Source organism: Salmo trutta, chromosome 6 (assembly GCF_901001165.1).
Source record: "Salmo trutta chromosome 6, fSalTru1.1, whole genome shotgun sequence".
In the NCBI taxonomy this organism is placed as follows: Eukaryota; Metazoa; Chordata; class Actinopteri; order Salmoniformes; family Salmonidae; genus Salmo; species Salmo trutta.
The window spans coordinates 16,000,816-16,026,829 of record NC_042962.1 but is presented as its reverse complement, the minus strand read 5'-3'; the positions used below and the strand labels follow the sequence as shown (position 1 = coordinate 16,026,829).

General features: G+C 43.0%; 1 protein-coding gene across 1 annotated transcript in view; it reads left to right on the top strand.

Moving 5' to 3' along the window:
• The first annotated feature begins 3,245 nt into the window (after positions 1–3,245).
• Positions 3,246–26,014, top strand: part of LOC115195538 (dipeptidyl aminopeptidase-like protein 6) — a 339,411-nt gene continuing 316,642 nt past the window's right edge. Inside the window, exons 1-2 of the mRNA XM_029755481.1 lie at positions 3,246–3,604; positions 3,698–3,772. Coding sequence (XP_029611341.1) covers positions 3,716–3,772 — 57 coding nt within the window. The 5' untranslated portion in view covers positions 3,246–3,604; positions 3,698–3,715. The remainder of the gene's footprint in view (positions 3,605–3,697; positions 3,773–26,014) is intronic.

The window sequence follows — 26,014 nt, the reverse complement described above, 5'->3', positions numbered from 1 at the left end:
CAGATCTGGGGAAGGTTACCAAAACATCTCTGCAGCATTGAAGGCCCCCAATAACACAATGGCCTCCATCATTCTTAAATGGAAGAAGTTTGGAACCACCGACTCTTCCTAGAGCTGGCTGCCCGGCCAAACTGAGGTGACCAATAACCCAATGGTCACTCTGACAGAGCTCCAGAGTTCCTCTGTGGAGATGGGAGAACCTGCGGCACTCAACCAATCAGATCTTTATGGCAGAGTGGCCAGACGGAAGCTATTCCTCAGTAAAAGGCCTCAGAAAGCCCTGTTGGAGTTTGCCAAAAGGCACCTAAAGGACTCTCAGACCATGAGAAACAAGATTCTCTGGTCTGATGAAACCAAGATTGAACTCTTTGGCTTGATTACTAAGCGTCACGTCTGGAGGAAACCTGACACCACCCCTATGGTGAAGCATGGTGGTAGCAGCATCATGTTGTGCGGATGTTTTTCAATGGCAGGGACTGGGAGACTATTCAGGATGAAAGTGTGTGTGAAAGATGAAAGGAGCAAAGTACAGAGAGATCCTTGATGAAAACCTGCTCCAGACCACTCAAGACCTCAGACTGGGGTGAAGGTTCATCCAACAGGACAACGACCCTAAGCACACAGCCAAGACAATGCAGGAGTGGCTTCGGGACAAGTCTCTGAATGCCCTTGAGTAGCCCAGCCAGAGCCCGGACTTGAACCTGATCGAACATCTCTGGAGAGACCTGAAAATAGCTGTGCAGCGACGCTCCCCATCCGACCTGACAGAGCTTGAGAGGATCTGCAGAGAAGAATGCGAGAAACTCCCCAAATACAGGTGTGCCAAGCTTGTAGTGTCATACCCAAGAAGATTCAAGGCCGTAATCGCTGCTAAAGATGCTTCAACAAAGTACTAAGTAAAGGGTCTGAATGCTTATGTAAATGTAATATTTCAATGTTTTTTTTACATTCTAAAACCTGTTTTTGCTTTGTCATTATGGGGTATTGTGTGTACATTGACGAGGGGGGAAAAACGATTTAATCCATTTTAGAACAAGGTTGAAACGTAACAAAACAAAATGTGAAAAAAGTCAAGGGGTCTGAATACTTTCCCGAATGCGCTGTAAGCTCAGCAATCAATAGGGCTTTAATGGTGGGGGGTTGAGATGCTGTGGAGAATGAGAATCCCCAGCAGGCAGAGTGAGAGGTGGTGCGAAAAGGAGAAATGCAGTTTAAATCCAGCTTCTCATTGTGACCTGGGATCCTTGTCTGATGTTATACTTATTTAACCTCCTCATACCTTTCAACTTCTCATGTTAAAAATGTGGTTTTCATTCTGTCTGTGTCAGTGCGTGTAAAAGATGATAAAAAGCCTTATTATATTCTGATACTCATGGTTGCGTCCCTGACAATGACAGCAAGGCTTAAATGGGTGACGTGTGTCCCACTGGGCACAAACTGGTTGAATCAATGCTGTTTCCACGTCATTTCAACAACTAAATTCAATGTGATGACGTTGAATCGACGTGTACAACTGATTGGATTTGGGCATGTCTTTTTTTCATCAAACTTTTAACCTAAATCCAATGACATGGTTCAATTTGTGGTTGCTTTTAGGTTGAATTGACGTTGGTTGACAACTCTTCTTCTCCCTCAGGAGACTGAAAAGATTTGTCATGGGCCCTCAGATCCTCAAAAAGTTCTACAGCTGCACCACTGAGAGCATATTGACTGGCTACATCACCGCTTAGTATGGCAACTGCTTGGCATCTGACCGCAAGGCGCTACAGAGAGTAAAGCATAAGGCCAAGTACATCACTGATGATGAGCTCCCTAGATTGTTCTCTCTGCTACAGCACAGCACTCTGTACCGATGCAGCAAGTCTGAAACCAACAGGACCCTGAACAGCTTCTACCCCCAATCCATAAGACTGCTCAATAGTTAGTTAATAGTTAGTTAATAGTTAACAGCTACCTGGATAGTCCGCGTACAGTTTGGGAAAGGCGACATTCACATTTCCATGCCAGTCTAATAAGCTTACTCTAGTGCTTAATGATGACTAATTGGCAAGCATGGAATGCAACAGCAGTCACACCTGTCCTGTCCTTCTATTAGTTCTGTCCTTCCAACATTCGTTACAGTTCATTGCATTTGTTATGCTCTAACATAGCATCACATCAAAAATAATTATAGTAATTGTCACAATTAATTAAACACTGGAGCAAGGTTATTATAGTTTCGTGATGTAATACGCTTTTTTTCCATTCGTTTTTTGATGTTTATTCTATATACAAAAGACCGCTTCCCTCATCAGCGGCTTCATCTTTGTTGAGCGAAGTGGCATCGACACACTTGGGACCATCAGGCAAGCTAATGCAGGGCTTGGATCGAAGTTGGCTGCCAGAGGATTCCGTATGCATGCGAAGCCGCTCATGCAGTGACTTCAGGAGAACCTGTGCCAACTGTTTTGCAACACTCATTGACTGCAAGTGTGCCTCAAGGTTGAGAAGGCACGGTGCCACATTAGCCAGCGACTGGCTGTCAGTTTCAGTTTACTAAATCGTTTTTTCAATTTTTGTTTTATTTTAAGTTTTCGTTTACTATATATAATAACCTTGCACTGGAGATATGCTTTATGTTAGCTTCACCTCAGCTCATCTACATTATGCCGGTATGCCAATTAGAAGATGAATGGCGTGAAGGTCACTCATGAGTTCCCATTCAAACGATATTGATCGCTTTTAACACTTCTAAAACAGCTGGGGATGCTTGCAATACGAATACCATTGGAATCACCACTAATGGGACATACAGTATTTATGACAAATACATTTGGCAAAAGGGTTGGCATTGGTGTGCAACCATTTAAGCCATTATATATTCCAAACGACTACGTTGGTTGAGATACAGTACGTACAGATATTGTTACAGACAAACACAATAGTAGACGTCCTTATGCACGGTATTGCTTATATTGTAGGCTACATCTGCAGCGCAGTCATCTCTCCCTCCAGTTTCTAGGTTCGTGTGCCACCTCTCGACAGAACATCGAGTAGAATGGAAAAGCAAAGAGTGTAGCATTTCCCAGCCCATGCATTACTTTCAAACCAAGGCTGGAGTCAGCACAACGTCCAGGCTTCATTCTTCGACGACATTTTCATTTAACGGTCACATAGGTTACTTTTTTTTATATAGCGACGGTCATGCTCTTCAGGTGCGGACCTGCTCATTCTGATATTCAAGGCATCGAAGTTTGTTTGTGATATAATTTCGTCGAATAAAGTGGATTATATAAATAATTCCAGCTCAACAAAGATAAACTTAGTAAAGGGCTCCGTATATGTATATGAAGCTTTATTGTGGTTTTCGTTATATAGGCTTTCTTTACATTGGAGTTTATTTACAGCGAGAGAGTTCCAGGGAGCTTTTGCCGCCAAATAGACGCTCGAGCTGTTTGCAACAACTGTTTAGTATACACTCCCGTAGATGTTGTGGAACACATTGGGTGAAACTTTGTCTCTGAAAATAGATAGCTGACTACTAGGCTATACCGAAAACGTTTTCAAACCAAGAAGACGCCAGTTTACGGAGGACAACTACAGCGGTCAAGTAGGCTATATCCAGGTATGTTTGTTCATTTCTTGAGTTGTCCACAGTGATTTATTTTGGACTTTTAGCCTCGAGACCAAGACGAACATATTTTCTTTCATTTCACAGGAGTTTTAATTGTCAACCATGAATCAAACAGCAGGAGTAACACAGACATACCGGAGGTGTTCAAAAGCAGGGAATGTAAGTCTTTTTTATTATTAGGCCTATTGTAAAGCTCTTTTGGGCTATTGCAAGGTAGGCTATCACAAGCAATCATCAACCACCAACTGAACTGAGAATATGACATTGCTTCTATATTTTCCTAAGCTTTCACTGGACTATTGTTTTGCAAATTCCTAATATGGGGATAACGGTGCCCTAAATACATATTTCACATACAGTAGCCTAGGCTATATAAATAGTAATGTATTTTAGGGATTCCTTCCACTTAGGCTACTGTAGAATGTATGGAAGCACTTGAACCAGAATATGGCCTTACAGCATCCTAATAAAGGACACTGCGCTTCTGCGCATGGGCAGGCTAGATGGTTAGGCCCACCAGCGGTGCATGGGTAAAATCATTGGGGAAGCCAGAAAAAAGCCATATTACAACCTATGTGTTGTGATAATTGCGTTGTTTGCTCTGTAACCTGTTAGTTCATATGCCTTGCGACCGTGATATATAGCCCAGCTAGCAATGAGGAATCGGCCCAGAAGCGGCCGTCTTCTGGGGGGCCGGAACTGATTGAATCGGCCCGGAATCAAAATGAATGACTGCCCAGAATTAGCCCAAGTACATCGGGCCGTTTCTGTCTACCGGATATCATCCGACTTTGGCGGCATCTTACCAGAATCCTCCAGAAGCGCCCGATGCAAATTTAAATAAATGTCCAAAATTACCCTGTTTAGTAATTTTAAATAATACTATTCTACATTTTATACATAGAAATTATACCCAGCCACAAAGAAACATTTTGTGTCAGAGGAAACACCATACACCTGGTGACTGTGTCCATGCGTCTAGCCCGCCACAGGATTCGCTACAGCGCGATGGGACAAGGACATCCTGGACGGGCCAAACCCTCCCCTAACTCAGACAACGCTGGGCCAATTGTGCATTGCCTCATTGGTCTCCCGGTCGCAGCCAGCATGAGTCTTGAACCAGCAGCTGTAGAAACGCAGTTTGCACTGCAATGCAGTGTCTTAGACCGCTGCGCCACTCAGGAGGTTCCATCCACAACGTTTTTAATGCTTATCAATTGCCTTAAACAAAGTATCAAAATACTAAAATACTACATAGGACTCTTAAAGAATTTCTTTATGATGATAATTGTATTTTTTGATCACAGAAACAATGACGAAAATATGGAAAAATAAATAAATAATGAAATGTTAATTATATAAAATTGCCTGTGTAATCATCTGCCAGAGAGTAGCCCCAATCGGCCCAAGCCCCAAGTAATACATTTGGGGCAGATAACTCACACCGGAATTGGCCCGAGCCCCAAGTAATACATTTGGGCATTTGGGCCAGATAACTCACACCATTGAATAAATTCAACCACACCTTTGTTTCATCACAAAACCAGAGTGCAACCTCTGTCCGGTGAAGTCCACAAAGCATATTGCATGTAACAAACAGTTACATGAACTACAGCATGGTCAATGAAGTTAATGTTTCTGACATTTTCGAGCCACTAAACAACTATTGATTTAGAACCACGGAGAGTTACCGCGAGTCGCAAAGAAAACAGGAACTGCCTCCATTTTTCCAGCACCATTTCAAATTCAACATTTCCACATCATCAAATCACCTATGTTTATTCAAATACCGGGACAACTAAAAGATTAAAAACATTTTTTTGTCCAATCAACGTAAGCTAAATAGGATGTGGCTATCCATGTTTCTGATTTGTGTGCATGCCTGTTCCTGCAAGTAGAAAAACAGGTTTACTCACCCTACTTGTAGAGAAACGCCAATGCCATCCTCATCTCTTTCATGTTGACAAAACAATCTATCACTGTCATACAGTACACACTTTTATTTTTTGTTGTCTTAGGCTACCTGGCTAAAATGCTTGCTCGCTAGCCTAACTTCCTTTCATGGGCAACTTTAGCTAGTTAACATTAGCCATCTACATCTAGCTACATATTGAAATTCCGTCCTCTCAGGCCAGGGGGACAGTGTATGAATTGATGGATGGATCAGAATCGCCGTTATAATCATTGGCCAGTATGGAGAATGAAGTAAAACCACAAGTCCAAATCCCTATCGCCATCCATGGCTAATTTAGGAAAGGGACAATTTTAGCTAGCTAGCTAGCTAGCTACTGGAGGACAACAACACAACGAGATGCAACAATTAAAGTTGTTTCTGTCAATTATGTATGCTCTCAATGCAATTTAATAGGAGTGACACCAAATCCAAACTGGCTTCCCTTGCCACTTGTTTTGTGCACCATGACCATTCACAGTTGAGCTCACTCAGTTTAGCTCAACGCTGATTGGCTATTTTATACATTTTTTAATCAAGGGAGGCCAAATGCTTGCTGGCTTCCCTTGCATTCAATGCTATGGGTGGCAACAATATCATATTGTTTTGGACCAGACAGCATCAGATAGATGTCTACACGTACAGAGACAGAGGGGCGCTGTTTCGCACGCATGGATGGTTTCTCCTGTGAGACACATTCAGTCTCTTGTGAATTGAAGGAAGGCCTACAATGCAGAAACTGAAAAATAACTGCTGAAGATTTTTAAGGGGTACTTGTTTCTGAAAATCCTCTTACTGAAAGCAAATCTATAATTCGTAACTCCCTGTCCATCGGTCTGGATTTTATAATACGTGGATATCTGTAGGCCATAGAAACCAGCTGAACCAAACTTGTCTCCAAACCAGCACCTACACTGAGTGTACAAAACATTAGGAGTACATGCTCTATCCATGACATAGAATTACCCAGCCTGGTCTCATAGACTAGACATAACATTGTAAAAGTAAATCTGTTATGGTATGTTATGTTTGGTATGGTTACATAAGACAGATGGTTACTTAAGGGTCAGTGGAGGCTCCTGTGGGAGGACCATCTTCCTCAGTGAATTTCATAAAAACATTTCAAAAGTTATCCTTTTTAGATAAAACCAAATATATTAATGTCACCAAATAATTGATTAAATCAAACTGTTTTGCAATGATGGTATACTGTAGCCTCAACAGCACTCTGTAGGGTAGCACCGTAGTGTAGCCAGAGGACAGCTAGCTTCCGTCCTCCTCTGGGTACATTGACTTCAATACAAAACCTAGGAGGCTCATGGTTCTCTCCCCCTTCCATAGATGTACACACTAATTATGACAACTTCCGGAGGACATCTTTCAACCTATCAGAGCTCTTGCAGCATGACCTGACGTTTTGTCCACCCAATCAAATAATCAGAGAATTAATCTGGTACTGAAAGCATAAGCTACAGCTAGTTAGCGCTATAGTGCATAAAATGTGGTGAGTAGTTGACTCAAAGAGCGAGAAAGACGATAGTTGAACAGTTTTGAACAAATTCATTTCTTCAGAAAGATAGGAGGATCAAAAGAGAGAGAGAGAGATAGCTATATTTCGTCATTTCTTTTCACTTACACTTAGTTAGGTAGCAAATGCAGCCAGCTAGTTTAGCCTAGTCAAACACCCAGCTCAAACCGAGGGATGCTATGTTAGTTTTCTGGCTATGACTATCCAACACTGGAACTTTTCCAAGTCAAGGTAAGGTTTTGGTTTAAAAATTGATTGCCACTTGTGTCCGCCTGTGTAACTGCTAATCTGCTTACACTTACTGCATGATTGTTTAAAAAAACGAAATTATTTCACCATTATTTAACCAGGTAGGCTAGTTGAGAACAAGTTCTCATTTGCAACTGCGACCTGGCCAAGATAAAGCAAAACAGTTCGACACATACAACAACATAGAGTTACACATGGAATAAACAAACATACAGTCAATAATACAGCAGAAAAAAGTCTATATACAGTATGTGCAAATGAGGTAGGATAAGGGAGGTAAGGCAATAAATAGGCCATGGTGGCGAAGTAATTACAATATAGCAATTAAACACTGGAATGGTAGATGTGCAGAAGATGAATGTGCAAGTAGAGATACTGGGGTGCAAAGGAGCAAGATAAATAAGTAATTACAGTATGGGATGAGGTAGTTGGATGGGCTATTTACAGATGGGCTATGTACAGGTGATCTGTGAGCTGCTCTGACAGCTGGTGCTTAAAGCTAGTGAGGGATATATGAGCCTCCAGCTTCTGTGATTTTTGCAATTCGTTCCAGTAATTGGCAGCAGAGAACTGGAAGGGAAGGCGGCCAAAGGAAGAATTGGCTTTGGGGGTGTAACGGCTGTCGTGGTGAATGGATGACCAAAACGCAGATGGGATGTGAATGCTCATCTTTCTATTTAATTAGAATAAAATGAACACAAAAAAACAAGAAACATTAGACCGACAGGAACAGTGTAGCAGGCTAAACAAAAGCAGTGCTAACATACAACAACCCACAAACCCCAGGTGAAAAACACACTCCTAATATATGACTCCCAATCAGGAACAACGATATCCAGCTGTTCCTGATCAGGAGTCACAAGACTAACACAGAAACAGAACAACTAAAAACTACATACAACACACAACTGCTGCCACGTCCTGACCAAATATTAAACAACTGCTCCCTCTGCTGGTCAGGACGTGACAGTACCCCCCCCTAAAGGTGCAGACCCCGGAATGCACCTTAAAAGAAAACACACAAAAAAATCCCCCAATACTACAAAAAAAATAAACAAAAATACCCCCTAAACAAAAAGGGGAGGGAAGGGAGGGTGGCTGCCGTCAACGACGGCACCTGTGCTACACCCCCCCTCCCCAACCCACCTATATTGGAGGCGGCTCAGGTGCGGGACGTGGACCCCGCTCCACCCTCGGCGTCGCCCACTTAGGTGGCGCCCCTGGCTGCGTCGGAGGACTGGTGGGCGACCCTGACTGCGCCCGGCTGGCGGGCGACCCTGGCTGCACCCGGCTGGCGGGCGACTCTTGCTGCGCTCGCCTGGCTGATGACCCTAGCGGCTCCAGACTGGCGGGCGGCTCTGGCGGATCCAGACTGGCGGGCAACTCTGGCGGCTCCAGACTGGCGGGCGGCTCTGGCGGCTCCAGACTGGCGGGCGGCTCTGGCGGCTCCAGACTGGCGGGCGGCTCTGGCGGCTCCAGACTGGCGGGCGGCTCTGGCGGCTCCAGACTGGCGGGCGGCTCTGGCGGCTCCAGACTGGCGGGCGGCTCTGGCGGCTCCAGACTGGCGGGCGGCTCTGGCGGCTCCAGACTGATGAGGCTGGGCTGACGCACTAGAAGCCTGATGCGTGGGGCTGGTACTGGACGTGCCAGCCTGGAGACACGCACCTCAGGGCTAGTGCGAGGAGCGGGAACAGGCTGAATAGGACTAGGCTGACTCATGGGAAGCTTGATCCATGGTGCTGGTACTGGTCGTGCCAGACTGGAGGTACTCACTTCCGGGTCAGCACGAGAGGTGGAAACCGGACAGACTGGGCCATGGAGGTGCACAGGTGGTCTTGCTCGCACCTCCTGCACAACCCGTCCTGGCTGGGTGGAACTAGCAGCCCTGTACAAGCGGGGTGCTAGTACAGGGCGAACTGGGCTGTGCAGGGCTTGATGGTTACTGTGCGTAGAGCGGGCGTAGGGTAGCCTGGTCCTAGGAGGCGTACCGGCGACCAGACGCGCTGCGCAGGCATCCTCCTACCAGGCTGGATGCCCACTCTAGCACGGCATCTGCGAGGGGCTGGAATAGCTCGCACCGAACTGTGCGTGCGTATGGGCGAGATTGTGCGCACCTCAGCAAAACACGGCGCCCTCCACTCCATACGCTCCTCCATATAATCACGGGTAGCTGGCTTATGGCTCTTCCTTGGCCTAGCCAAACTACCCGTGTGCCCCCCCCAACATTTTTTATTGGGGGTGCCTCTCCGGCTTCCTCGCCAGTGCGTACATAGCCTCATATCTACGCCTCTCCGCCTTGGCCTCTATCTCTTCCCTTGGGCGACGGTATTCCCCAAGGTCCTGCCACGTCCAGAATCTCCTCCCAAGTCCATCTCTCACTATAGTCCATGTATTCCGTCTGTTGCTCCTTTCTCCGCTGCTTGGTCTTTGTTTGGTGGGTTGTTCTGTAACGGCTGTCGTGGTGAATGGATGACCAAAACGCAGATGGGATGGGAATGCTCATCTTTCTATTTAATTAGAATAAAATGAACACAAAAAAAACAAGAAACAATAGACCGACAGGAACAGTGTAGCAGGCTAAACAAAAGCAGTGCTAACATACAACAACCCACAAACCCCAGGTGAAAAACACACTCCTAATATATGACTCCAAATCAGGAACAACGATATCCAGCTGTTCCTGATCAGGAGTCACAAGACTAACACAGAAACAGAACAACTAGAAACTACATACAACACACAACTTCTGCCACGTCCTGACCAAATACTAAACAACTGCTCCCTCTGCTGGTCAGGACGTGACAGGGGGTGACCAGTGAGATATACCTGCTGGAGCGTGTGCTATGGGTGGGTGCTGCTATGGTGACCAGTGAGCTGATTGTATCGGGTTTACTAACGCGTTAGTTATATTAGTAATGTTGACTATGATGTTACTTTAGCTAATATGGTGACAACGATGTAGGCTGTATGTAGCAGTTATGATATGAAGGTTTGGCTTGGGAAGTTTTTTTTGCTTGGTCACAGACAGTTGATGTGTTCTGCATTGAAGTCCACAAGCGAAAGGAAAAGGTGAAAGGAGGAGAGTGCTTAGATGCAAGAAGGAATACAACAAGCTGTTTGTATGTGGCTATGAAAGTGACCTGTTTGCGTGCAATCAGGGGTGTATTCATTTTGCCGATCCTATTGAAAAACGCTTCTTAAACGGAAGCAAACGGAACGAAATCACCTCAAATCTTTCTCTTGACCTGTGTGCTGTGTGCACCTATGTTGGAAACTTTAATTCATAGGCTAGAGAAAATGAGAGTATCATGTAGTAGCCTAAATCTACTGATGTTACGCTGAGCTGGTTGAGTGGAATATAAATGACAGTCATCCAATATGCTGTAATAGAAATAAGGCCATGCTCATAAAAAAAATTGTTCTCCCTCATCTTAAACGGCACCGACCACCACTGTTTATGGTGGATGGTTGGGGTAGATGGGTGGGCCTATAACGCGAATGCAACTGAAACGGCTTGATCACACCGACAGAGTCATCCTAGAAATCCTGTCTAATAGAAACTTGTTTTGCGGTTTGCTTCCGTTTGGTTCTTAAGCGGTAAACGGTTTCTGTAATGAATACGCTCCTGTGTTCTTGTGTGCGTTCTGTCAGAATTTATTTGCTCATCATGATCCTGAAAAAAAACTGCTGAACTTAAACTTCTACTGTGAATGTTTAAAATGGATATTGGATAACGAGAACCTCGTTAGATAACGATGCTTGGCATGGGCTTCTGGATATGAGTTGCTTATGATTTGAGCAGTTTTGCATCAGATATATACACTGCTCAAAAAATAAAGGGAACACTTAAACAACACAATGTAACTCCAAGTCAATCACACTTCTGTGAAATCAAACTGTCCACTTAGGAAGCAACACTGATTGACAATAAATTTCACATGCTGTTGTGCAAATGGAATAGACAACAGGTGGAAATTATAGGCAATTAGCAAGACACCCCCAATAAAGGAGTGGTTCGGCAGGTGGTGACCACAGACCACTTCTCAGTTCCTATGCTTCCTGCCTGATGTTTTGGTCACTTTTGAATGCTGGCGGTGCTTTCACTCTAGTGGTAGCATGAGACGGAGTCTACAACCCACACAAGTGGCTCAGGTAGTGCAGCTCATCCAGGATGGCACATCAATGCAAGCTGTGGCAAGAAGGTTTGCTGTGTCTGTCAGCGTAGTGTCCAGAGCATGGAGGCGCTACCAGGAGACAGGCCAGTACATCAGGAGACGTGGAGGAGGCCGTAGGAGGGCAACAACCCAGCAGCAGGACCGCTACCTCCGCCTTTGTGCAAGGAGGAGCAGGAGGAGCACTGCCAGAGCCCTGCAAAATGACCTCCAGCAGGCCACAAATGTGCATGTGTCTGCTCAAACGGTCAGAAACAGACTCCATGAGGGTGGTATGAGGGCCCGACGTCCACAGGTGGGGGTTGTGCTTACAGCCCAACACCGTGCAGGACGTTTGGCATTTGCCAGAGAACACCAAGATTGGCAAATTCGCCACTGGCACCCTGTGCTCTTCACAGATGAAGCAGGTTCACACTGAGCACATGTGACAGACGTGACAGAGTCTGGAGACGCCGTGGAGAAGGTTCTGCTGCCTGCATCATCCTCCAGCATGACCGGTTTGGCGGTGGGTCAGTCATGGTGTGGGGTGGCATTTATTTGGGGGGCCGCACAGCCCTCCATGTGATCGCCAGAGGTAGCCTGACTGCCATTAGGTACCGAGATGAGATCCTCAGACCCCTTGTGAGACCATATGCTGGTGCGGTTGGCCCTGGGTTCCTCCTAATACAAGACAATGCTAGACCTCATGTGGCTAGAGTGTGTCAGCAGTTCCTGCAAGAGGAAGGCATTGATGCTATGGACCGCCCATTCCCCAGACCTGAATCCAAATGAGCACATCTGGGACATCATGTCTCGCTCCATCCACCAATGCCACGTTGCACCACAGACTGTCCAGGAGTTGGCGGATGCTTTAGTCCAGGTCTGGGAGGAGATCCCTCAGGAGACCATCCGCCACCTCATCAGGAGCATGCCCAGGAATTGTAGGGAGGTCATACAGGCACATGGAGGCCACACACACTACTGAGCCTCATTTTGACTTGTTTTAAGGACATTACATTAAAGTTGGATCAACCTGTAGTGTGGTTTTCCACTTTAATTTTGAGTGTGACTCCAAATCCAGACCTCCATGGGTTGATAAATTGGATTTCCATTGATTATTTTTGTGTGATTTTGTTGTCAGCACATTCAACTATGTAAATAAAAAAGTATTTAATAAGATTATTTCATTCATTCAGATCTAGGATGTGTTATTTTAGTGTTCCCTTTATTTTTTTGAGCAGTATATATATTTTTAATGGATTATATGTTGATACGAGTCATGTGACCATGCAAGCTCTTTCATCCCCTGGGTTGCAGCAACGTTCAAGAAGATGTTTATTGATCCGATGCATCCATGCATAATGTGTAATGCCTCCAAGTTTATAAACCCCTAACTGCAAGTCCCAACCCCGTGACATTCCCTGATATTTCTGCTTTTCTTGAAACTGTTAAGCTTGTTAATCATTACCCACATGTAAAACTGTTGTAGGCTAGTGTGCTTGTATTATTTCAGTCAACATTAATTTATGTCACCTTGATGCAAAAAAATACATAAGCACTCTCCATACTCCTCATCAGTAACTGTGTGCATCCACCTGCCTTGCTGTTCTACCTAGCTGCAGTCATCCCCTTTGTAAAGTAACAACTTTAGTCACCACCATTATCATTATCTGCAGTTTATGTTTTTCCAATTTTCTTAGAATTTATATTTTTATGACACCAGTAGCCTAATCTTTTCATAAGCACATTTTTCTCCAGTGCTGTGCTGAGCTTGTGACCCACATTATGGGAGAGGAGAACTGCCTTACATGTGGGCATTGAGTCACAAGGGAAAGAGGGAGGAGAGAAGTCAGCTTGGTTAGGAAGAGGGGTTGGAGGTGTGGAGAAGGGGACCTGATTGAGTCTGTGCTTAATGAGACCATTAGGAGGGACAGGTGAGAAGGGGCCCCTCCAGCTCCCTCCACAACTGCTAGAACATCATCGCAATGGATTCACATTAACTTATTCCAGCAGGAGGGGAATAGGAGCTGACGAACCCTCTCCAGACACTTCTGTCTTCAGCCAACAGTATCTACATGTATCCTAGCATACGGTATCATATGCTATGATTCCTATTGCATCTATTTAAAACTCCAAAGCTCTGGAGGCTTTCTATTTGGCCAATCTCTCTGTAGCCATTCTATTTTCAGACTGTTGACAGCCACAGAGAGATCTCATTCTAGATGAAAGACACACTGATTACAGTAGGACCACTGGGTTTGTAGTAGTCCCTGAAGGAAATGCATCTCATTGCACGTCATAATCTTATGACAAGCTTAACTCTGACGATAGTACGAACACCTGGAAGTATGATGATAAATATAGATTGCTAGATTTCCACTGCTACCCAAGAGCAAATTATTGAACATAGGGTTTAACTCTTGAGCATTGGATTTTAATTTCAAGTTTTTCCTTTTTCCTCCAATTTATGCTTTGGCCACAAATACGAGTGTAGGACGAGTCAACAACATTATTTAAGTAATAGTTAACAGAATATTAACTTTTAAAAGTGAGATTTTTACTGGACAGTTACTTTAAGTCTGATCATGGTTATTGCCCTATTCTGTACAGCTGAGCATTGGTTGGACACATTAAATCGGTCGTTACTAAAGCCTCATCACCTGCTTTGACAGAGCTCAGCTGACGTGACCTTTTGTGTCGATCAGTATGACATCACTGTTCCCCCCACCCCCGTCTTTCTCGCAGGTTAGCGTTTTTCATCATGAATGTTGTTCTGGAGGCAGCTCTGCAGAGGGGTCACAAGCTGGCATAAAATTTGATTTTACATCTAACCTTAACCCTAAGCACACTGCTAACCCTAATGCCCAACCCTAGCCCTAAATTAAAATCAAAAAGCACATTTTTGTTTTCATGAATTTCTACAATATAGCCAATTTTGACCTTGCAGCTGGCCTATCTAAGGGGAAATGGCTCAGTTATGCCTCCAGGATAAGACTCATGACAATAAACGTCAACCTGTATCTTTATCTTCCCTACTCCCCCATCACTTGCTTGTCAGATAGGGGATATCAGTACACCATCATCATTCTAATCTCTACCTGTCTTGAGTGCCTGCCCTTTTGGAATATCTTCCAACCAATAATGTCCTGAACCCTGTTTGGAGTAATTGAATGGACATTATTGTGTGTCCTCGTCGTGTTGATTGTATTTCGCTGAGTAATAGAAACAACCAGCAGAGGTCCCCATAGTAATATGAACAAGCAGAGGCGAGCTGCTGTAAAATGGTGAAAACCCATTATTGCTGTGCTTGGTGAAGATCTCCTTGTGTTCTCCATACAGTTGATTTCATTTTATGATACAACCTTCACGGTAGATAGGTATAGGGCTAATCTGAATGTATGCTATTTTATAGTTGGCTGGTCAGAAAGTATTTTTTCTGTCAACATTGTTCATACTGACGCTCATTGTTGTCTGTGCTGACTCTGCATGACATGCTGGCTACAAGTTCCAGACAGACTATGCAGCAACTTCAGTTCACTCCTGTCAAGGACATATAGTGTATGATTCGGTACCATTCAAAATGTGTCTCCCTATAATGGTCCAAGTCTACTAAATTATACCTGTGATTAGGCATATCAGGCTGTGTGAATGGAAGGCCCGGAAAATCGTTAAAGACTCCATCTACCCAAGCCATACAATGCTCTCTTTGCTTCCACACAGCAAGCGGTACCGGTGCATGAAGTCTGACACCAACAGGCACCTGAACAGCTTCTATCACCAAGCCATAAGACTGCTAAATAGCTAACAGAATGGCTACACGGACTATCTGAGTTGACGGTTGTATTTTATTTATATGATGTCTGATGCACACTCACAGGACCTTACACACTCTACACACTGACTCTCCAACACACACACACAACATGCACACATATTTATACTGACTCTGCACGCACACACTCACATACAATCATCATTTACGCTGCTGCTACTCCGTTTGTCATATATCTTGATGCCTAGTCACCATACCCCTATACATACATATCGACCTCTACCACGCCAGTATCCCTGCACATTGTAAATATGTTATTGGAACTGACCCTGTATATAGCTTCTTACTTTCTTGTGTTCTTAATACTTATTTTTATTTATTTGTTCTGCCTTATGTTATTTTTAGTGCTACAATAATATTGATTACTGCATTGTTGGGTTTGGAGCTTGCAAGAAAGGCATTTCACTGTACTTGTGCACTTGACATTAAAACTTGAAACTTGAAGTTTTGCATTTTGTATCAAGCCAGAACAGAGCAGGTTGACAGACATTGACCTGTGTTTTACTGAGACATTTTGGCTTATAAAGTACATGTAAACACAATATTTTTGACTAAACAGAATAATATCCAAGACTATTGGATTCTCATTATTCAAATAGTGGGATTCAAGCATTAGCATCTTTTAGCATCAGACAGCTCTGCACTCTCGTGTGAATTCCAAAATTGTAATTAGCTGCCCCATTTTGAGAGTCATTTTGGAGCTATGCTAATCTTCCCATCTTCAAAGATCTCAAAGCTTAGATAAGGCCCTTTATTCTACCTAATTACAATGTTATAATGAGATGATATGTTTAATTTTTGTCTCTCAGCTGGGACACACAAGAACAAAATAAATTAATAGCCTCCCGCAATGAATATGTATGAACTGCTGTTGTCCAAAGATAGATTGATCGGCAAGCAAAACCTCCATCTACTGAAAGTAGATATTACACTTTCATCAATAAAATTATTTGAAAGGGCCTCAGGCCTAATGTCGGTCTCTCTCAATACTGTCATGACATATTTCTTTATAAAAAGCCATTTGTTTCTGTAATTACCAGAGAAAGGTGTTATTTTCTATGGTAGAGTAGGTCAGGACGTGACAGGTTTTTTCTCTCTCTGTTTTCTATTTCTATGTTGTCAGGGTCTAGTTTTGTATTTCTATGTTGGGGTTTTGTTTGGGATGATCTCCAATTAGAGACAGCTGGTCCTCGTTGTCTCTAATTGGAGATCATACTTAAGTAGGGTTTTTTTTCCACCTGGGTTTGTGGGAGATTATCTTTGAGTCAGTGTATGTTTCACCTTTTCATCACGGTTTGTTGTTTTTGTCATTCAGTTTATTTATATGTATTGCCTAGTTTCACAGTGTAAATAAAATGTGGAACGACACACACGCTGCACTTTGGTCCGCTCCTCCTTCCTACGACAACCGTGACAATATCGAATTCACATTAAAATATACAGATGCAGTTATTCGTGATAAAGCATCTTCTATAGAGTACAGAAGTGAAACTGAAGAGGTATTAAGGGTTGAGAGTGTAATTCTTAATTACAGAGGGTTTGTTGGGCAACAATGAAGCATAACACCCGCAGAACTGTGCAAGATATCAATAGTTTTCTCATTACGCAAACGGCTCATTGTAATGTACAGTTATCACTTCCAAGTCCCACACTGGAGTCTATGGGAATAACCATTGATTTTTTTTTTGCGAGTGCAGACGAGGCAGGGTGGTGGAATGCACCCATTTCAATCTTTCAACTCCTAATTGTTGCGTTAGCGGTGCTCTCGTTCTCATTAGCCCTACCCTTTTCTGCTCATGATGGGATTAGCGGGGGCCGTGTTATTGACTAAATGGATTTCATGGCACAGATGTCCCAATTGCCTTTCTTATTTTTGATGATCTTCTGAAATGATATAAAACAATTAAGTTCATAATTTGTTCATATTTCAATGTTACTTCGATTTTTTTTGGTATGTAATATATTACTTACATGCTGTATAGTAGGGGTGTCAAACTCATTCCATGGAGGGCTTAATGTCTGCAGATTTTTGTTTTTCCCTTTCAATTAAGAACTAGACAACCAGGTGTGGGGAGTTCCTTACTAATTAGTGACCTAAATTCATTAATCAAGTACAAGGGAGGAGTGAAAACCCGCAGCCACTCAGCCCTCCATGGAAGGAGTTTGACATGTGCAGTAGAGAATAGCATGCCAATAAAAACTATGCATTGATCGATATATAAAGTGATTGTCTTATTACTAATCTGTTGTGTTGTTGTCCAGCTACACCACAGTGTTACACCTAGAGCACTAAAGCACTTGGCATTAGTTGGCACAGAATTTTTTTTTAATGATATGTATGAAATTGTATGAAATGTATGCATTCACTACTGTAAGTCGCTCTGGATAAGAGCGTCTGCTAAATGACTAAATGTAATGTAAATGTTGGCAACAGTTTGATTTGGGCACAGAGATGGCTTGAAAAGGGCTAACAATCTCGGGTAGAGTAGATGCTATGATTTAAATGCATAGCAGACTGCTAAATGTGCTGTACCAGCACTTCAGTACACTGTAACACTGCCCCATACACTTCATCATCGGTGGCTACTGTCATATTCTGCTTTATGTGCCGAGGCATGTTAAAACCGTCTGTGCCAAGTGTGGTCTCTGAAGAAAAGGGACTATTATATTATAACCATTATGTTTTGACAAGAACACACATACAGCCAGCAGCTGCCAAAGAAGTTATTTAGAAGAAGGACCTGTTTAGGCCTACATTCGTGATAGTTTTTGTTAAAACGGCTAAAACACACACACACACACACACACACACACTAGTGCTGAGCGATTAACCGATATTTCAGTAATTTTCCGTATTTTAAAAACTAACTGACTGCTACAGTTCAATTATTTTAATTCCAATTCCATTTTTTTTCTGTGAGCACATTGCACAGTTTCTCAAGATAATTTTTTATTTTATTTAATTTAAACTTTATTTAACTAGGCAAGTCAGCTAAGAACAAATTCTTATTTACAATGACGGCCTACCAAAAGGCAAAAGGCCTCCTGCGGGGAAGGGGGCCTGAGATTAAAAATAAATACAATTTAAATATAGGACAAAACACACATCACGACAAGAGAGACAACACTACATAAAGAGAGACCTAAGACAACATAGCAAGGCAGCAACACATGACAACACAGCATGGTAGCAACACAACATAACAACAACATGGTAGAAACACAACATGGTAGGCGCACAAAACATGGTACAAACATTATTGGGCACAGACAACAGCATAAAGGGCAAGAAGGTAGAGACAACAATACATCACACAAAGCAGCCACAATTGTCAGTAAGAGTGTCCATGATTGAGTCTTTGAATGAAGAGATTGTAGATAAAACTGCCCAGTTTGAGTGTTTGTTGCAGCTCGTTCTAGTTGCTAGCTGCAGCGAACTGAAAAGAGGAGCGACCCAGAGATGTGTGTGCTTTGGGGACCATTAACAGAATGTGACTGGCAGAACGGGTGTTGTATGTGGAGGATGAGGGCTGCAGTAGATATCTCAGATAGGGGGGAGTGAGGCCTAAGAGGGTTTTATAAATAAGCATCAACCAGTGGGTCTTGCGACGGGTATACAGAGATGACCAGTTTACAGAGGAGTATAGAGTTAGGTGATGTGTCCTATAAGGAGCATTGGTGGCAAATCTGATGGCCGAATGGTAAAGAACATTTAGCTGCTCGAGAGCACCCTTACCTGCCGATCTATAAATTACATCTCCGTAATCTAGCATGGGTAGGGTGGTCATCTGAATCAGGGTTAGTTTGGCACCTGGGGTGAAAGAGGAGCGATTACAATAGATGAAACCAAGTCTAGATTTAACTTTTACCTGCAGCTTTGATATGTGCTGGAGAAGGACAGTGCACCTTCTAGCCATACTCCCACGTACTTGTATGAGGTGACTGCCTCAAGCTCTAAACCCTCAGAGGTAGTAATATATCTGTGGGAAGAGGGGCATTCTTCTTACCAAACCACATGATCTTTGTTTTGGAGGTGTTCAGAACAAGGTTAAGGGAAGAGAAAGCTTGTTGGACACGAAGAAAGCTTTGTTGTAGAGACAGGTAGTTAGCAAACCAGGCCAAAGACCCTTCAGAGACACCAATACTCCTTAGCTGGCCCACAAGAATGGAATGGTCTACTGTATCAAAAGCTTTGGCCAAGTCAATAAAAACAGCAGCACAATATTGCTTAGAATCAAGGGCAATGGTGACATCATTGAGGACCTTTAAGGTTGCAGTGACACATCCATAACCTGAGTGGAAACCAGATTGCATACCCGAGAGAATACTATAGACATCAAGAAAGCCAGTCAGTTGATTATTGACACATTTTTCCAACACTTTTGATAAACAGGGCAAAATAGAAATAGGCCTATAATAGTTAGGATCAGCTTGATCTCCTCCTTTAAATAAAGGACGAACCGTGGCTGCCTTCCAAGCAATGGGAACCTCTCCAGAAAGGAGAGACAGCTTAAAAGGTTGGAGATAGGCTTGGCAATGATAGGGACAGCAACCTTAAGGAAGAAAGGGTCTAAACCATCTGACCCAGATGTTTTTTTGGGGTCAAGTTTAAGGAGACCCTTATCACCTCGGACTCAGTGACTGCCTGCAGGGAGAAACTTCGTAGCGGGGCAGGGTAAATAGAGGGATAAGCATCGGGGATAGTCGCATTAGAAGGGGTGGGAGATGAGGAAATGTTGGACGGGCAAGGAGGCATGGCTGAGTCAAATAGGAATCCTGACTTAATGAAGTGGTGATTAAAGAGCTCAGCCATGTGCTTCTTGTCAGTAACAACCACATCATCAACATTAAGGGACATGGGCAGCTGTGAGGAGGAGGGTTTATTCTACAGACCTTTAACCGTTTTCCAGAACTTCTTGGGGTTAGAAGCACAGAGAGAGAACTGCTCCTTAAAGTAACTAACTTTGGCCTTCCGGATAGCCTGAGTGCACTTATTTCTCATTTGCCAGAACGAGAGCCAGTCAGCCTGAGTATGCGTGTGCCAAGCCTTTCGCCAAATGCAATTCTTGAAGTGGAGTAACTCTGCCAGATCACGGTCGAACCAGGGGCTGAACCTGTTTTTAATTCTCATTTTCTTTATGGGGCGTGTTTGTTAACAATATCACTGAAAATATAAAAAAGAAGGTCCAAGCGTCTTCGACAGAGCTGATCCTATACCATTTTACAGAGGTCAGTTCATGAAGGAAGGCTTTCTCATTAAAGTTTTTTAGCAATCGTCTATGACAAATCAGGGCAGGTAGTTTCACTGAGCAGTCATTACGAACACAGGCTGTAAAACAGTGATCACTAAGGTCATTACAGAAAACACCAGACTGATACCTATCAGGATTATTTGTGAGGATAACATCAAGGAGAGTACCCTTTTCTGGGTGTTTAGAGTCATACCTTGTGGGATTGGTGATACTCTGAGAAAGATTTAGGGAATCCCATTGCTTTAGGACTTGGTCAGGTGGTTTAAGCATGTCCCAGTTTAGGTCACCTAGCAGGACAAATTCAGACTTAGTGTAAGGGGCCAGGAGAGAGCTTAGGGCAGGTAAGGTACAGGCATGTGCTGATGGAGGACGATAGCACCCAGCAACAGTCAGCAAAAAGCTATTTGAAAGTTTAATGCTTAAAACCAGCAAATCAAATTGTTTGGGGACAGACTTGGTGGAGACAACTGAGCACTGAAGGTGATCCTTGGTAAAGATTGCCACTCCCCCACCTTTGGAAGATCTGTCTTGCCGAAAAAGGTTATAACCAGAAAGGTAAACATCAGTATTCAAAACACTCTTACTTAACCACGTCTCAGTAATAACCAACACATCTGGATTGGAGCTGTGAACCCACACTTTCAATTGATTCACTTTAGGTAATAAGCTTCTAGTGTTAACGTGCAGAAAACCCAGGCTTTTACAAAAGAGAAATCAGTGAAGCAGATATCAGAGCACAAGTCAGAATTGAGGCTAGCAACAGTAGATGGGCCAGGGTGTACATGCACATTTCCAGATATCATCAACAGTAATACAATCAAGGCACGGCATAGGACAGGGAGAGCTCTGCAGTGCTGATTTATGACATCTGAATGTGCATCAGATGGCAACAAGATCATATTGTACAGCAATTTCATCAGGTAACATGAATACAAAGCCGGTGAGAGGAGGTTAGAATAGGATGGGAGGCCAAAAGTCTAACCATAGTCTGTCCCATGGTTGGGTAAAGAAAGTTTGTAGTCAGCAAAGTATGCAGGAGTCATGAGGCAAATAGCAAAATGCACAAGAAAAAAATATATATAACGACTTGGGGCTAGCCATTGTAAGTTCAGTCACTTGCCCCAGGCGAGCGAAAGCTCGGGAGAGAGGGGCGAGTGTGGTGGGTTACCTGTACCAGACAGGGGGAGACAGGCCAGGGCAGATGGTGAACAGATCACCAGGTGGAATCCAAGTAGCAGTGCAGCAGGCAACGGGAGTAGGTGTCACACCCACTTGGGAGAAGCTTTTATTTCTGGAGGCAGATTTCTTGTAGAAAATGCCAGTGAATGGTCTTAGAACAGCAGGAGGGGGCTTCAGAGGACGCTTCAAAGACTCCGGCCACTTGTTGGGCCCAAAGACAGCGACACCTTTTACTTCACACCTTAGTGCTAATTGAAGTTGTATCTTGTCTGTCCTTGCAAGCCTGGCATCCTTAACTCAGCATTCAGTCCCCATAAAGTAAAATATATCATTGTAATGTACTTTTTTTTTTTTTTTTTTTTTAATTTTTCTTGGCTTTCAAAATAGCATCAGACCAAAAACGACTCACTCAGTTCCAGGTTGGATGGTGTCCTCAGGTCTCTGCTGTTTGTTTGTTAGAGCACCCTCCATATAGCTTGGAAAAAGGAAACCTTGGAAGCGGTAATCTCTCCGGCTAATTTTGGTCAAAATTAGGTTGTAGGTTTGGAGTTTTGATCTGGAGTGAAGGCCATGCTGTGGAGGGTAGCATCCCGCATATGTACCTGCCGAAAAATCAAAGTTTATCTAACTCCAAATATAACCTTTTGTAAAAAAACACGTTACAAAATGTGAGAGCTCACATGCAGCTCACATGCAGCTGTGGCTCTCTCTCTTGGGTGGAGGTCTCAAATCAAGATCAGATCAAGCCCAAACTGTGCGACTAGTAGTTTCCAACAGGCCAATATTCTACGTAGTTTAGCACAGAAAACGTAATTTACTGCAATGACTATAATCCATTGCGCGCCTACTTGTCCGGTCTGTGTGGGGCAGACAAGAAGAGAAAAAAAATGTAAATGTAAGAAGAGGGAGAATAGAGACAAGAATATGCGATCGAGAGGGATAGAGAGCAGTTGCTTTGCAATGTTTCTATACCTGAAAATACATGATCTAAGTGATTGATAGTTGGTTTTCAGCAGTCATTAAAGTATGCCTTATTTACTTTGAAAACAGTGCATTCACAAAGTATTCAGACCCCTTGACTTTTTCCACACAGCCTTACTCTAAAATTGATTAAATCGTTTTTTCCCCCCTCATCAATCTACACACAATACCCCATAATGGCAATGCAAAAACAGGTTTTTAGAAAGTTTAGCTAATTTATTTAAAAAACTGAAATTTCACATTTACGTAAGTATTCAGACCCTTTACTCAGTACTCTGTTGAAGCACGTTTGGCAGCGATTACAGCCTCAAGTCTTCTTGGGTATGACGCTACAAGCTTGTCACACCTGTATTTGGGAAGTTTCTCCCATTCTTCTCTGCAGATCCTCTCAAGCCCTTCTCCCACGATTGCTCAGTTTGGCCGGGCAGCCAGCTCTAGGAAGAGTCTTGGTGGTTCCAAACTTCTTCCATTTAAGAATGAGGCCACTTTGTTCTTGGGGACCCTAAATGCTGCAGAAATTGTTTGGTACCCTTCCCCAGATCTGTGTCTCGACACAATCCTGTCTACAGACAATTCCTTCGACCTCATGGCTTGGTTTTTGCTCTGACATGCAATGTCAACTGTGGGATCTTATATAGACAGGTGTGTGCCTTTCCAAATCATGTCCAATCAATTGAATTTACCACAGGTGGTCTCCAATCAAGTTCTAGAAACATCTCAAGGATGATCAATGGAAACAAGATGCACCTGAGCTCAATTTAGAGTCTCATAGCAAAAGGTCTGAATACTTCTTAGGTATTTCTGTTTATTTAATTTTTTTTAATTTGCAAATGTTTCTAAAAACCTGTTTTCACTTTGTCTTTATAGGGAATTGTGTGTAGATTGATGAGGTAAAATATTAATTTAATCTACTTTAGAATAAGGCTGTAACGTAACAAAATGTGGAAAAAGGGAAAGGGTATGAATACAATATTTTATTAAAGTAAAGTAATGTGAATAAATTATGGTTAATAAGTGATAAGCAGTAATAAGGACTTTTATTAATTGTTGTATTATGTGTTGTTACAGCCTTCAACCCACATAATTCATAGTGCATTTAATGTAAAAAAAATTATAAAATCGAATCGACCTCAAAATCACTAGTTGCTCAGCACTAACACACACACACACACACACACACACACACACACACACACACACACACACACACACACACACACACACACATTCACCAAACAAACTGAATTGCCGTTAGATCTGGTGTTCCCTGTGTTCATGTCACTTGGCGCCTCCAACTTAATTTGGACATGTATCCTGTGCTTGATTGACACCACTGGGAGTGTAATTGTATGAGTCACTGAGACCTTGCTGGCCCTCTGAGTGAACGGCTGCCTCTGCAAAATGCTTAGGTCATGACAGCCCGTCTGGCTGCATATCAAAATCAGTCAATGATGCCCCGGCGAGACAAATAGAGCCACAGCAGTAAACAGCTGCGATGGAGAGAGAGAGAGAGAGAGAGAATAGACATGCACTGGACCAGAAAACCAGTCAGGTTCGCTCGACGCCTCAGAACTCAAAACCAGACATAACAGAGACACTATGAAGCACCTCCCCTGCGGCAGGAAGTCAACCCAGGCATTTCATCTGCCCTATTGTTTTCATTGGATGCTCTTTTTGGGTGACTTAAGTAGAAATCACTTAAACAGTACTTCAAACCCTGGATATCACAGAAACTAGAATATGCATATTATTAGTAGATTTGGATAGAAAACACTCTGAAGTTTCTAAAACTGTTTGAATGGTGTCTGTGAGTATAACAGAACTCATATGGCAGGCAAAAACCTGAGGAAAATCCAAGCAGGAAGTGGAAAGTCTGAGAATTGATTGAATCTTTTTATTCTCTATTGAAACTACAGTGTCTGTGGGGGACGTTGCACTTCCTAAGGCTTCCATTGGCTGTCAACAGCCTTCAAAAAGGGGTTTGAGCATTCTCCTGTCACTGGGCAGATAATAGGAGCTCAGTTTCTGAGTGGACTGCCTGGCAACAAAGGGATTGGATATGCTCGGTCCCACGAGCGCGCCCCTCCTTCTTTTTCTTCTTGAATGAATATGCTATTGTCCGGTTGGAATATTATCGCAATTTTACCTTAAAAATACCATAAAGATTGATTTTAAACAGCGTTTGACATGCTTCTAAGTACGGTAATGGAACATTTTGACTTTTCGTCTCTGGTTCCGCGCTCGCGCGTTATGGCTTTGGATAAGTGATCTGTACGCACAAACAAAACGGAGGTACATAAATATGGATTATTTCGAAGAAAAACAACATTTCTTGTGGAAGTAGCAGTCCTGGGAGTGCATTCTGACGAAGATCAGCAAAGGTAAGAGAATATTTCTAATACTAATTCTGAGTTTAGGTTGCCCCGAACTTGGCGGGTGTCTGAATAGCTCACTGTGATGGCTGAGCTATGTACTCAGAATATTGAAAAATGTGCTTTCTCCGTAAAGCTATTTTAAAATCTGACACAGCGGTTGCATCCAGGAGTAGTCCATCTATAATTCTTTAAATCATTGTTATATATTTTGTCAACATTTGTGATGAGTATTTTTGTAAATTGATCTGCACATTCACCGGACGTTTTGGTGGGAATACATTTTCTGAACATCACGCGCCAATGTAAAATGCTGTTTTTGGATATAAATATGAACTTTATCGAACAAAACATACATGTATTGTGTAACATAATGTCCTAGGAGTGTCATCTGATGAAGATCGTCAAAGGTTAGTGCTTCATTTAGCTGTGTTTTGTGTTTTATTGACACATGTCCTTGCTTGGAAAATAGCTGTGTGATTATTGTTGTCTATGTACTCTCCTAACATAATCTAATGTTTTGCTTTCGCTGTAAAGCCTTTTTGAAATCGGGCAATGTGGTTACATCAAGGAGAAGTGTATCTTTAAAATGGTGTAAAATAATTGTATCTTTGAGAAAGTTGAATTATGACATTTTTGTTGTTTTTGAATTTGCCGCCCTGATATTTCACTGGCTGTGTCCCGCAGGTGGGATGCTAGCGTCCCACGTAGCCCATAGAAGTTAACCAGGTAGGCTAGTTGAGAACAAGTTCTCATTTACAACCGCGACCTGGCCAAGATAAAGCAAAGCAGTGCGACACAAACAACAACACAGAGTTACACATGGAATAAACAAACATACAGTCAATAACACAATATGAAAAAAGTCAGTGTGTGCAAATGAGGGAAGATAAGGGAGGTAAGGCA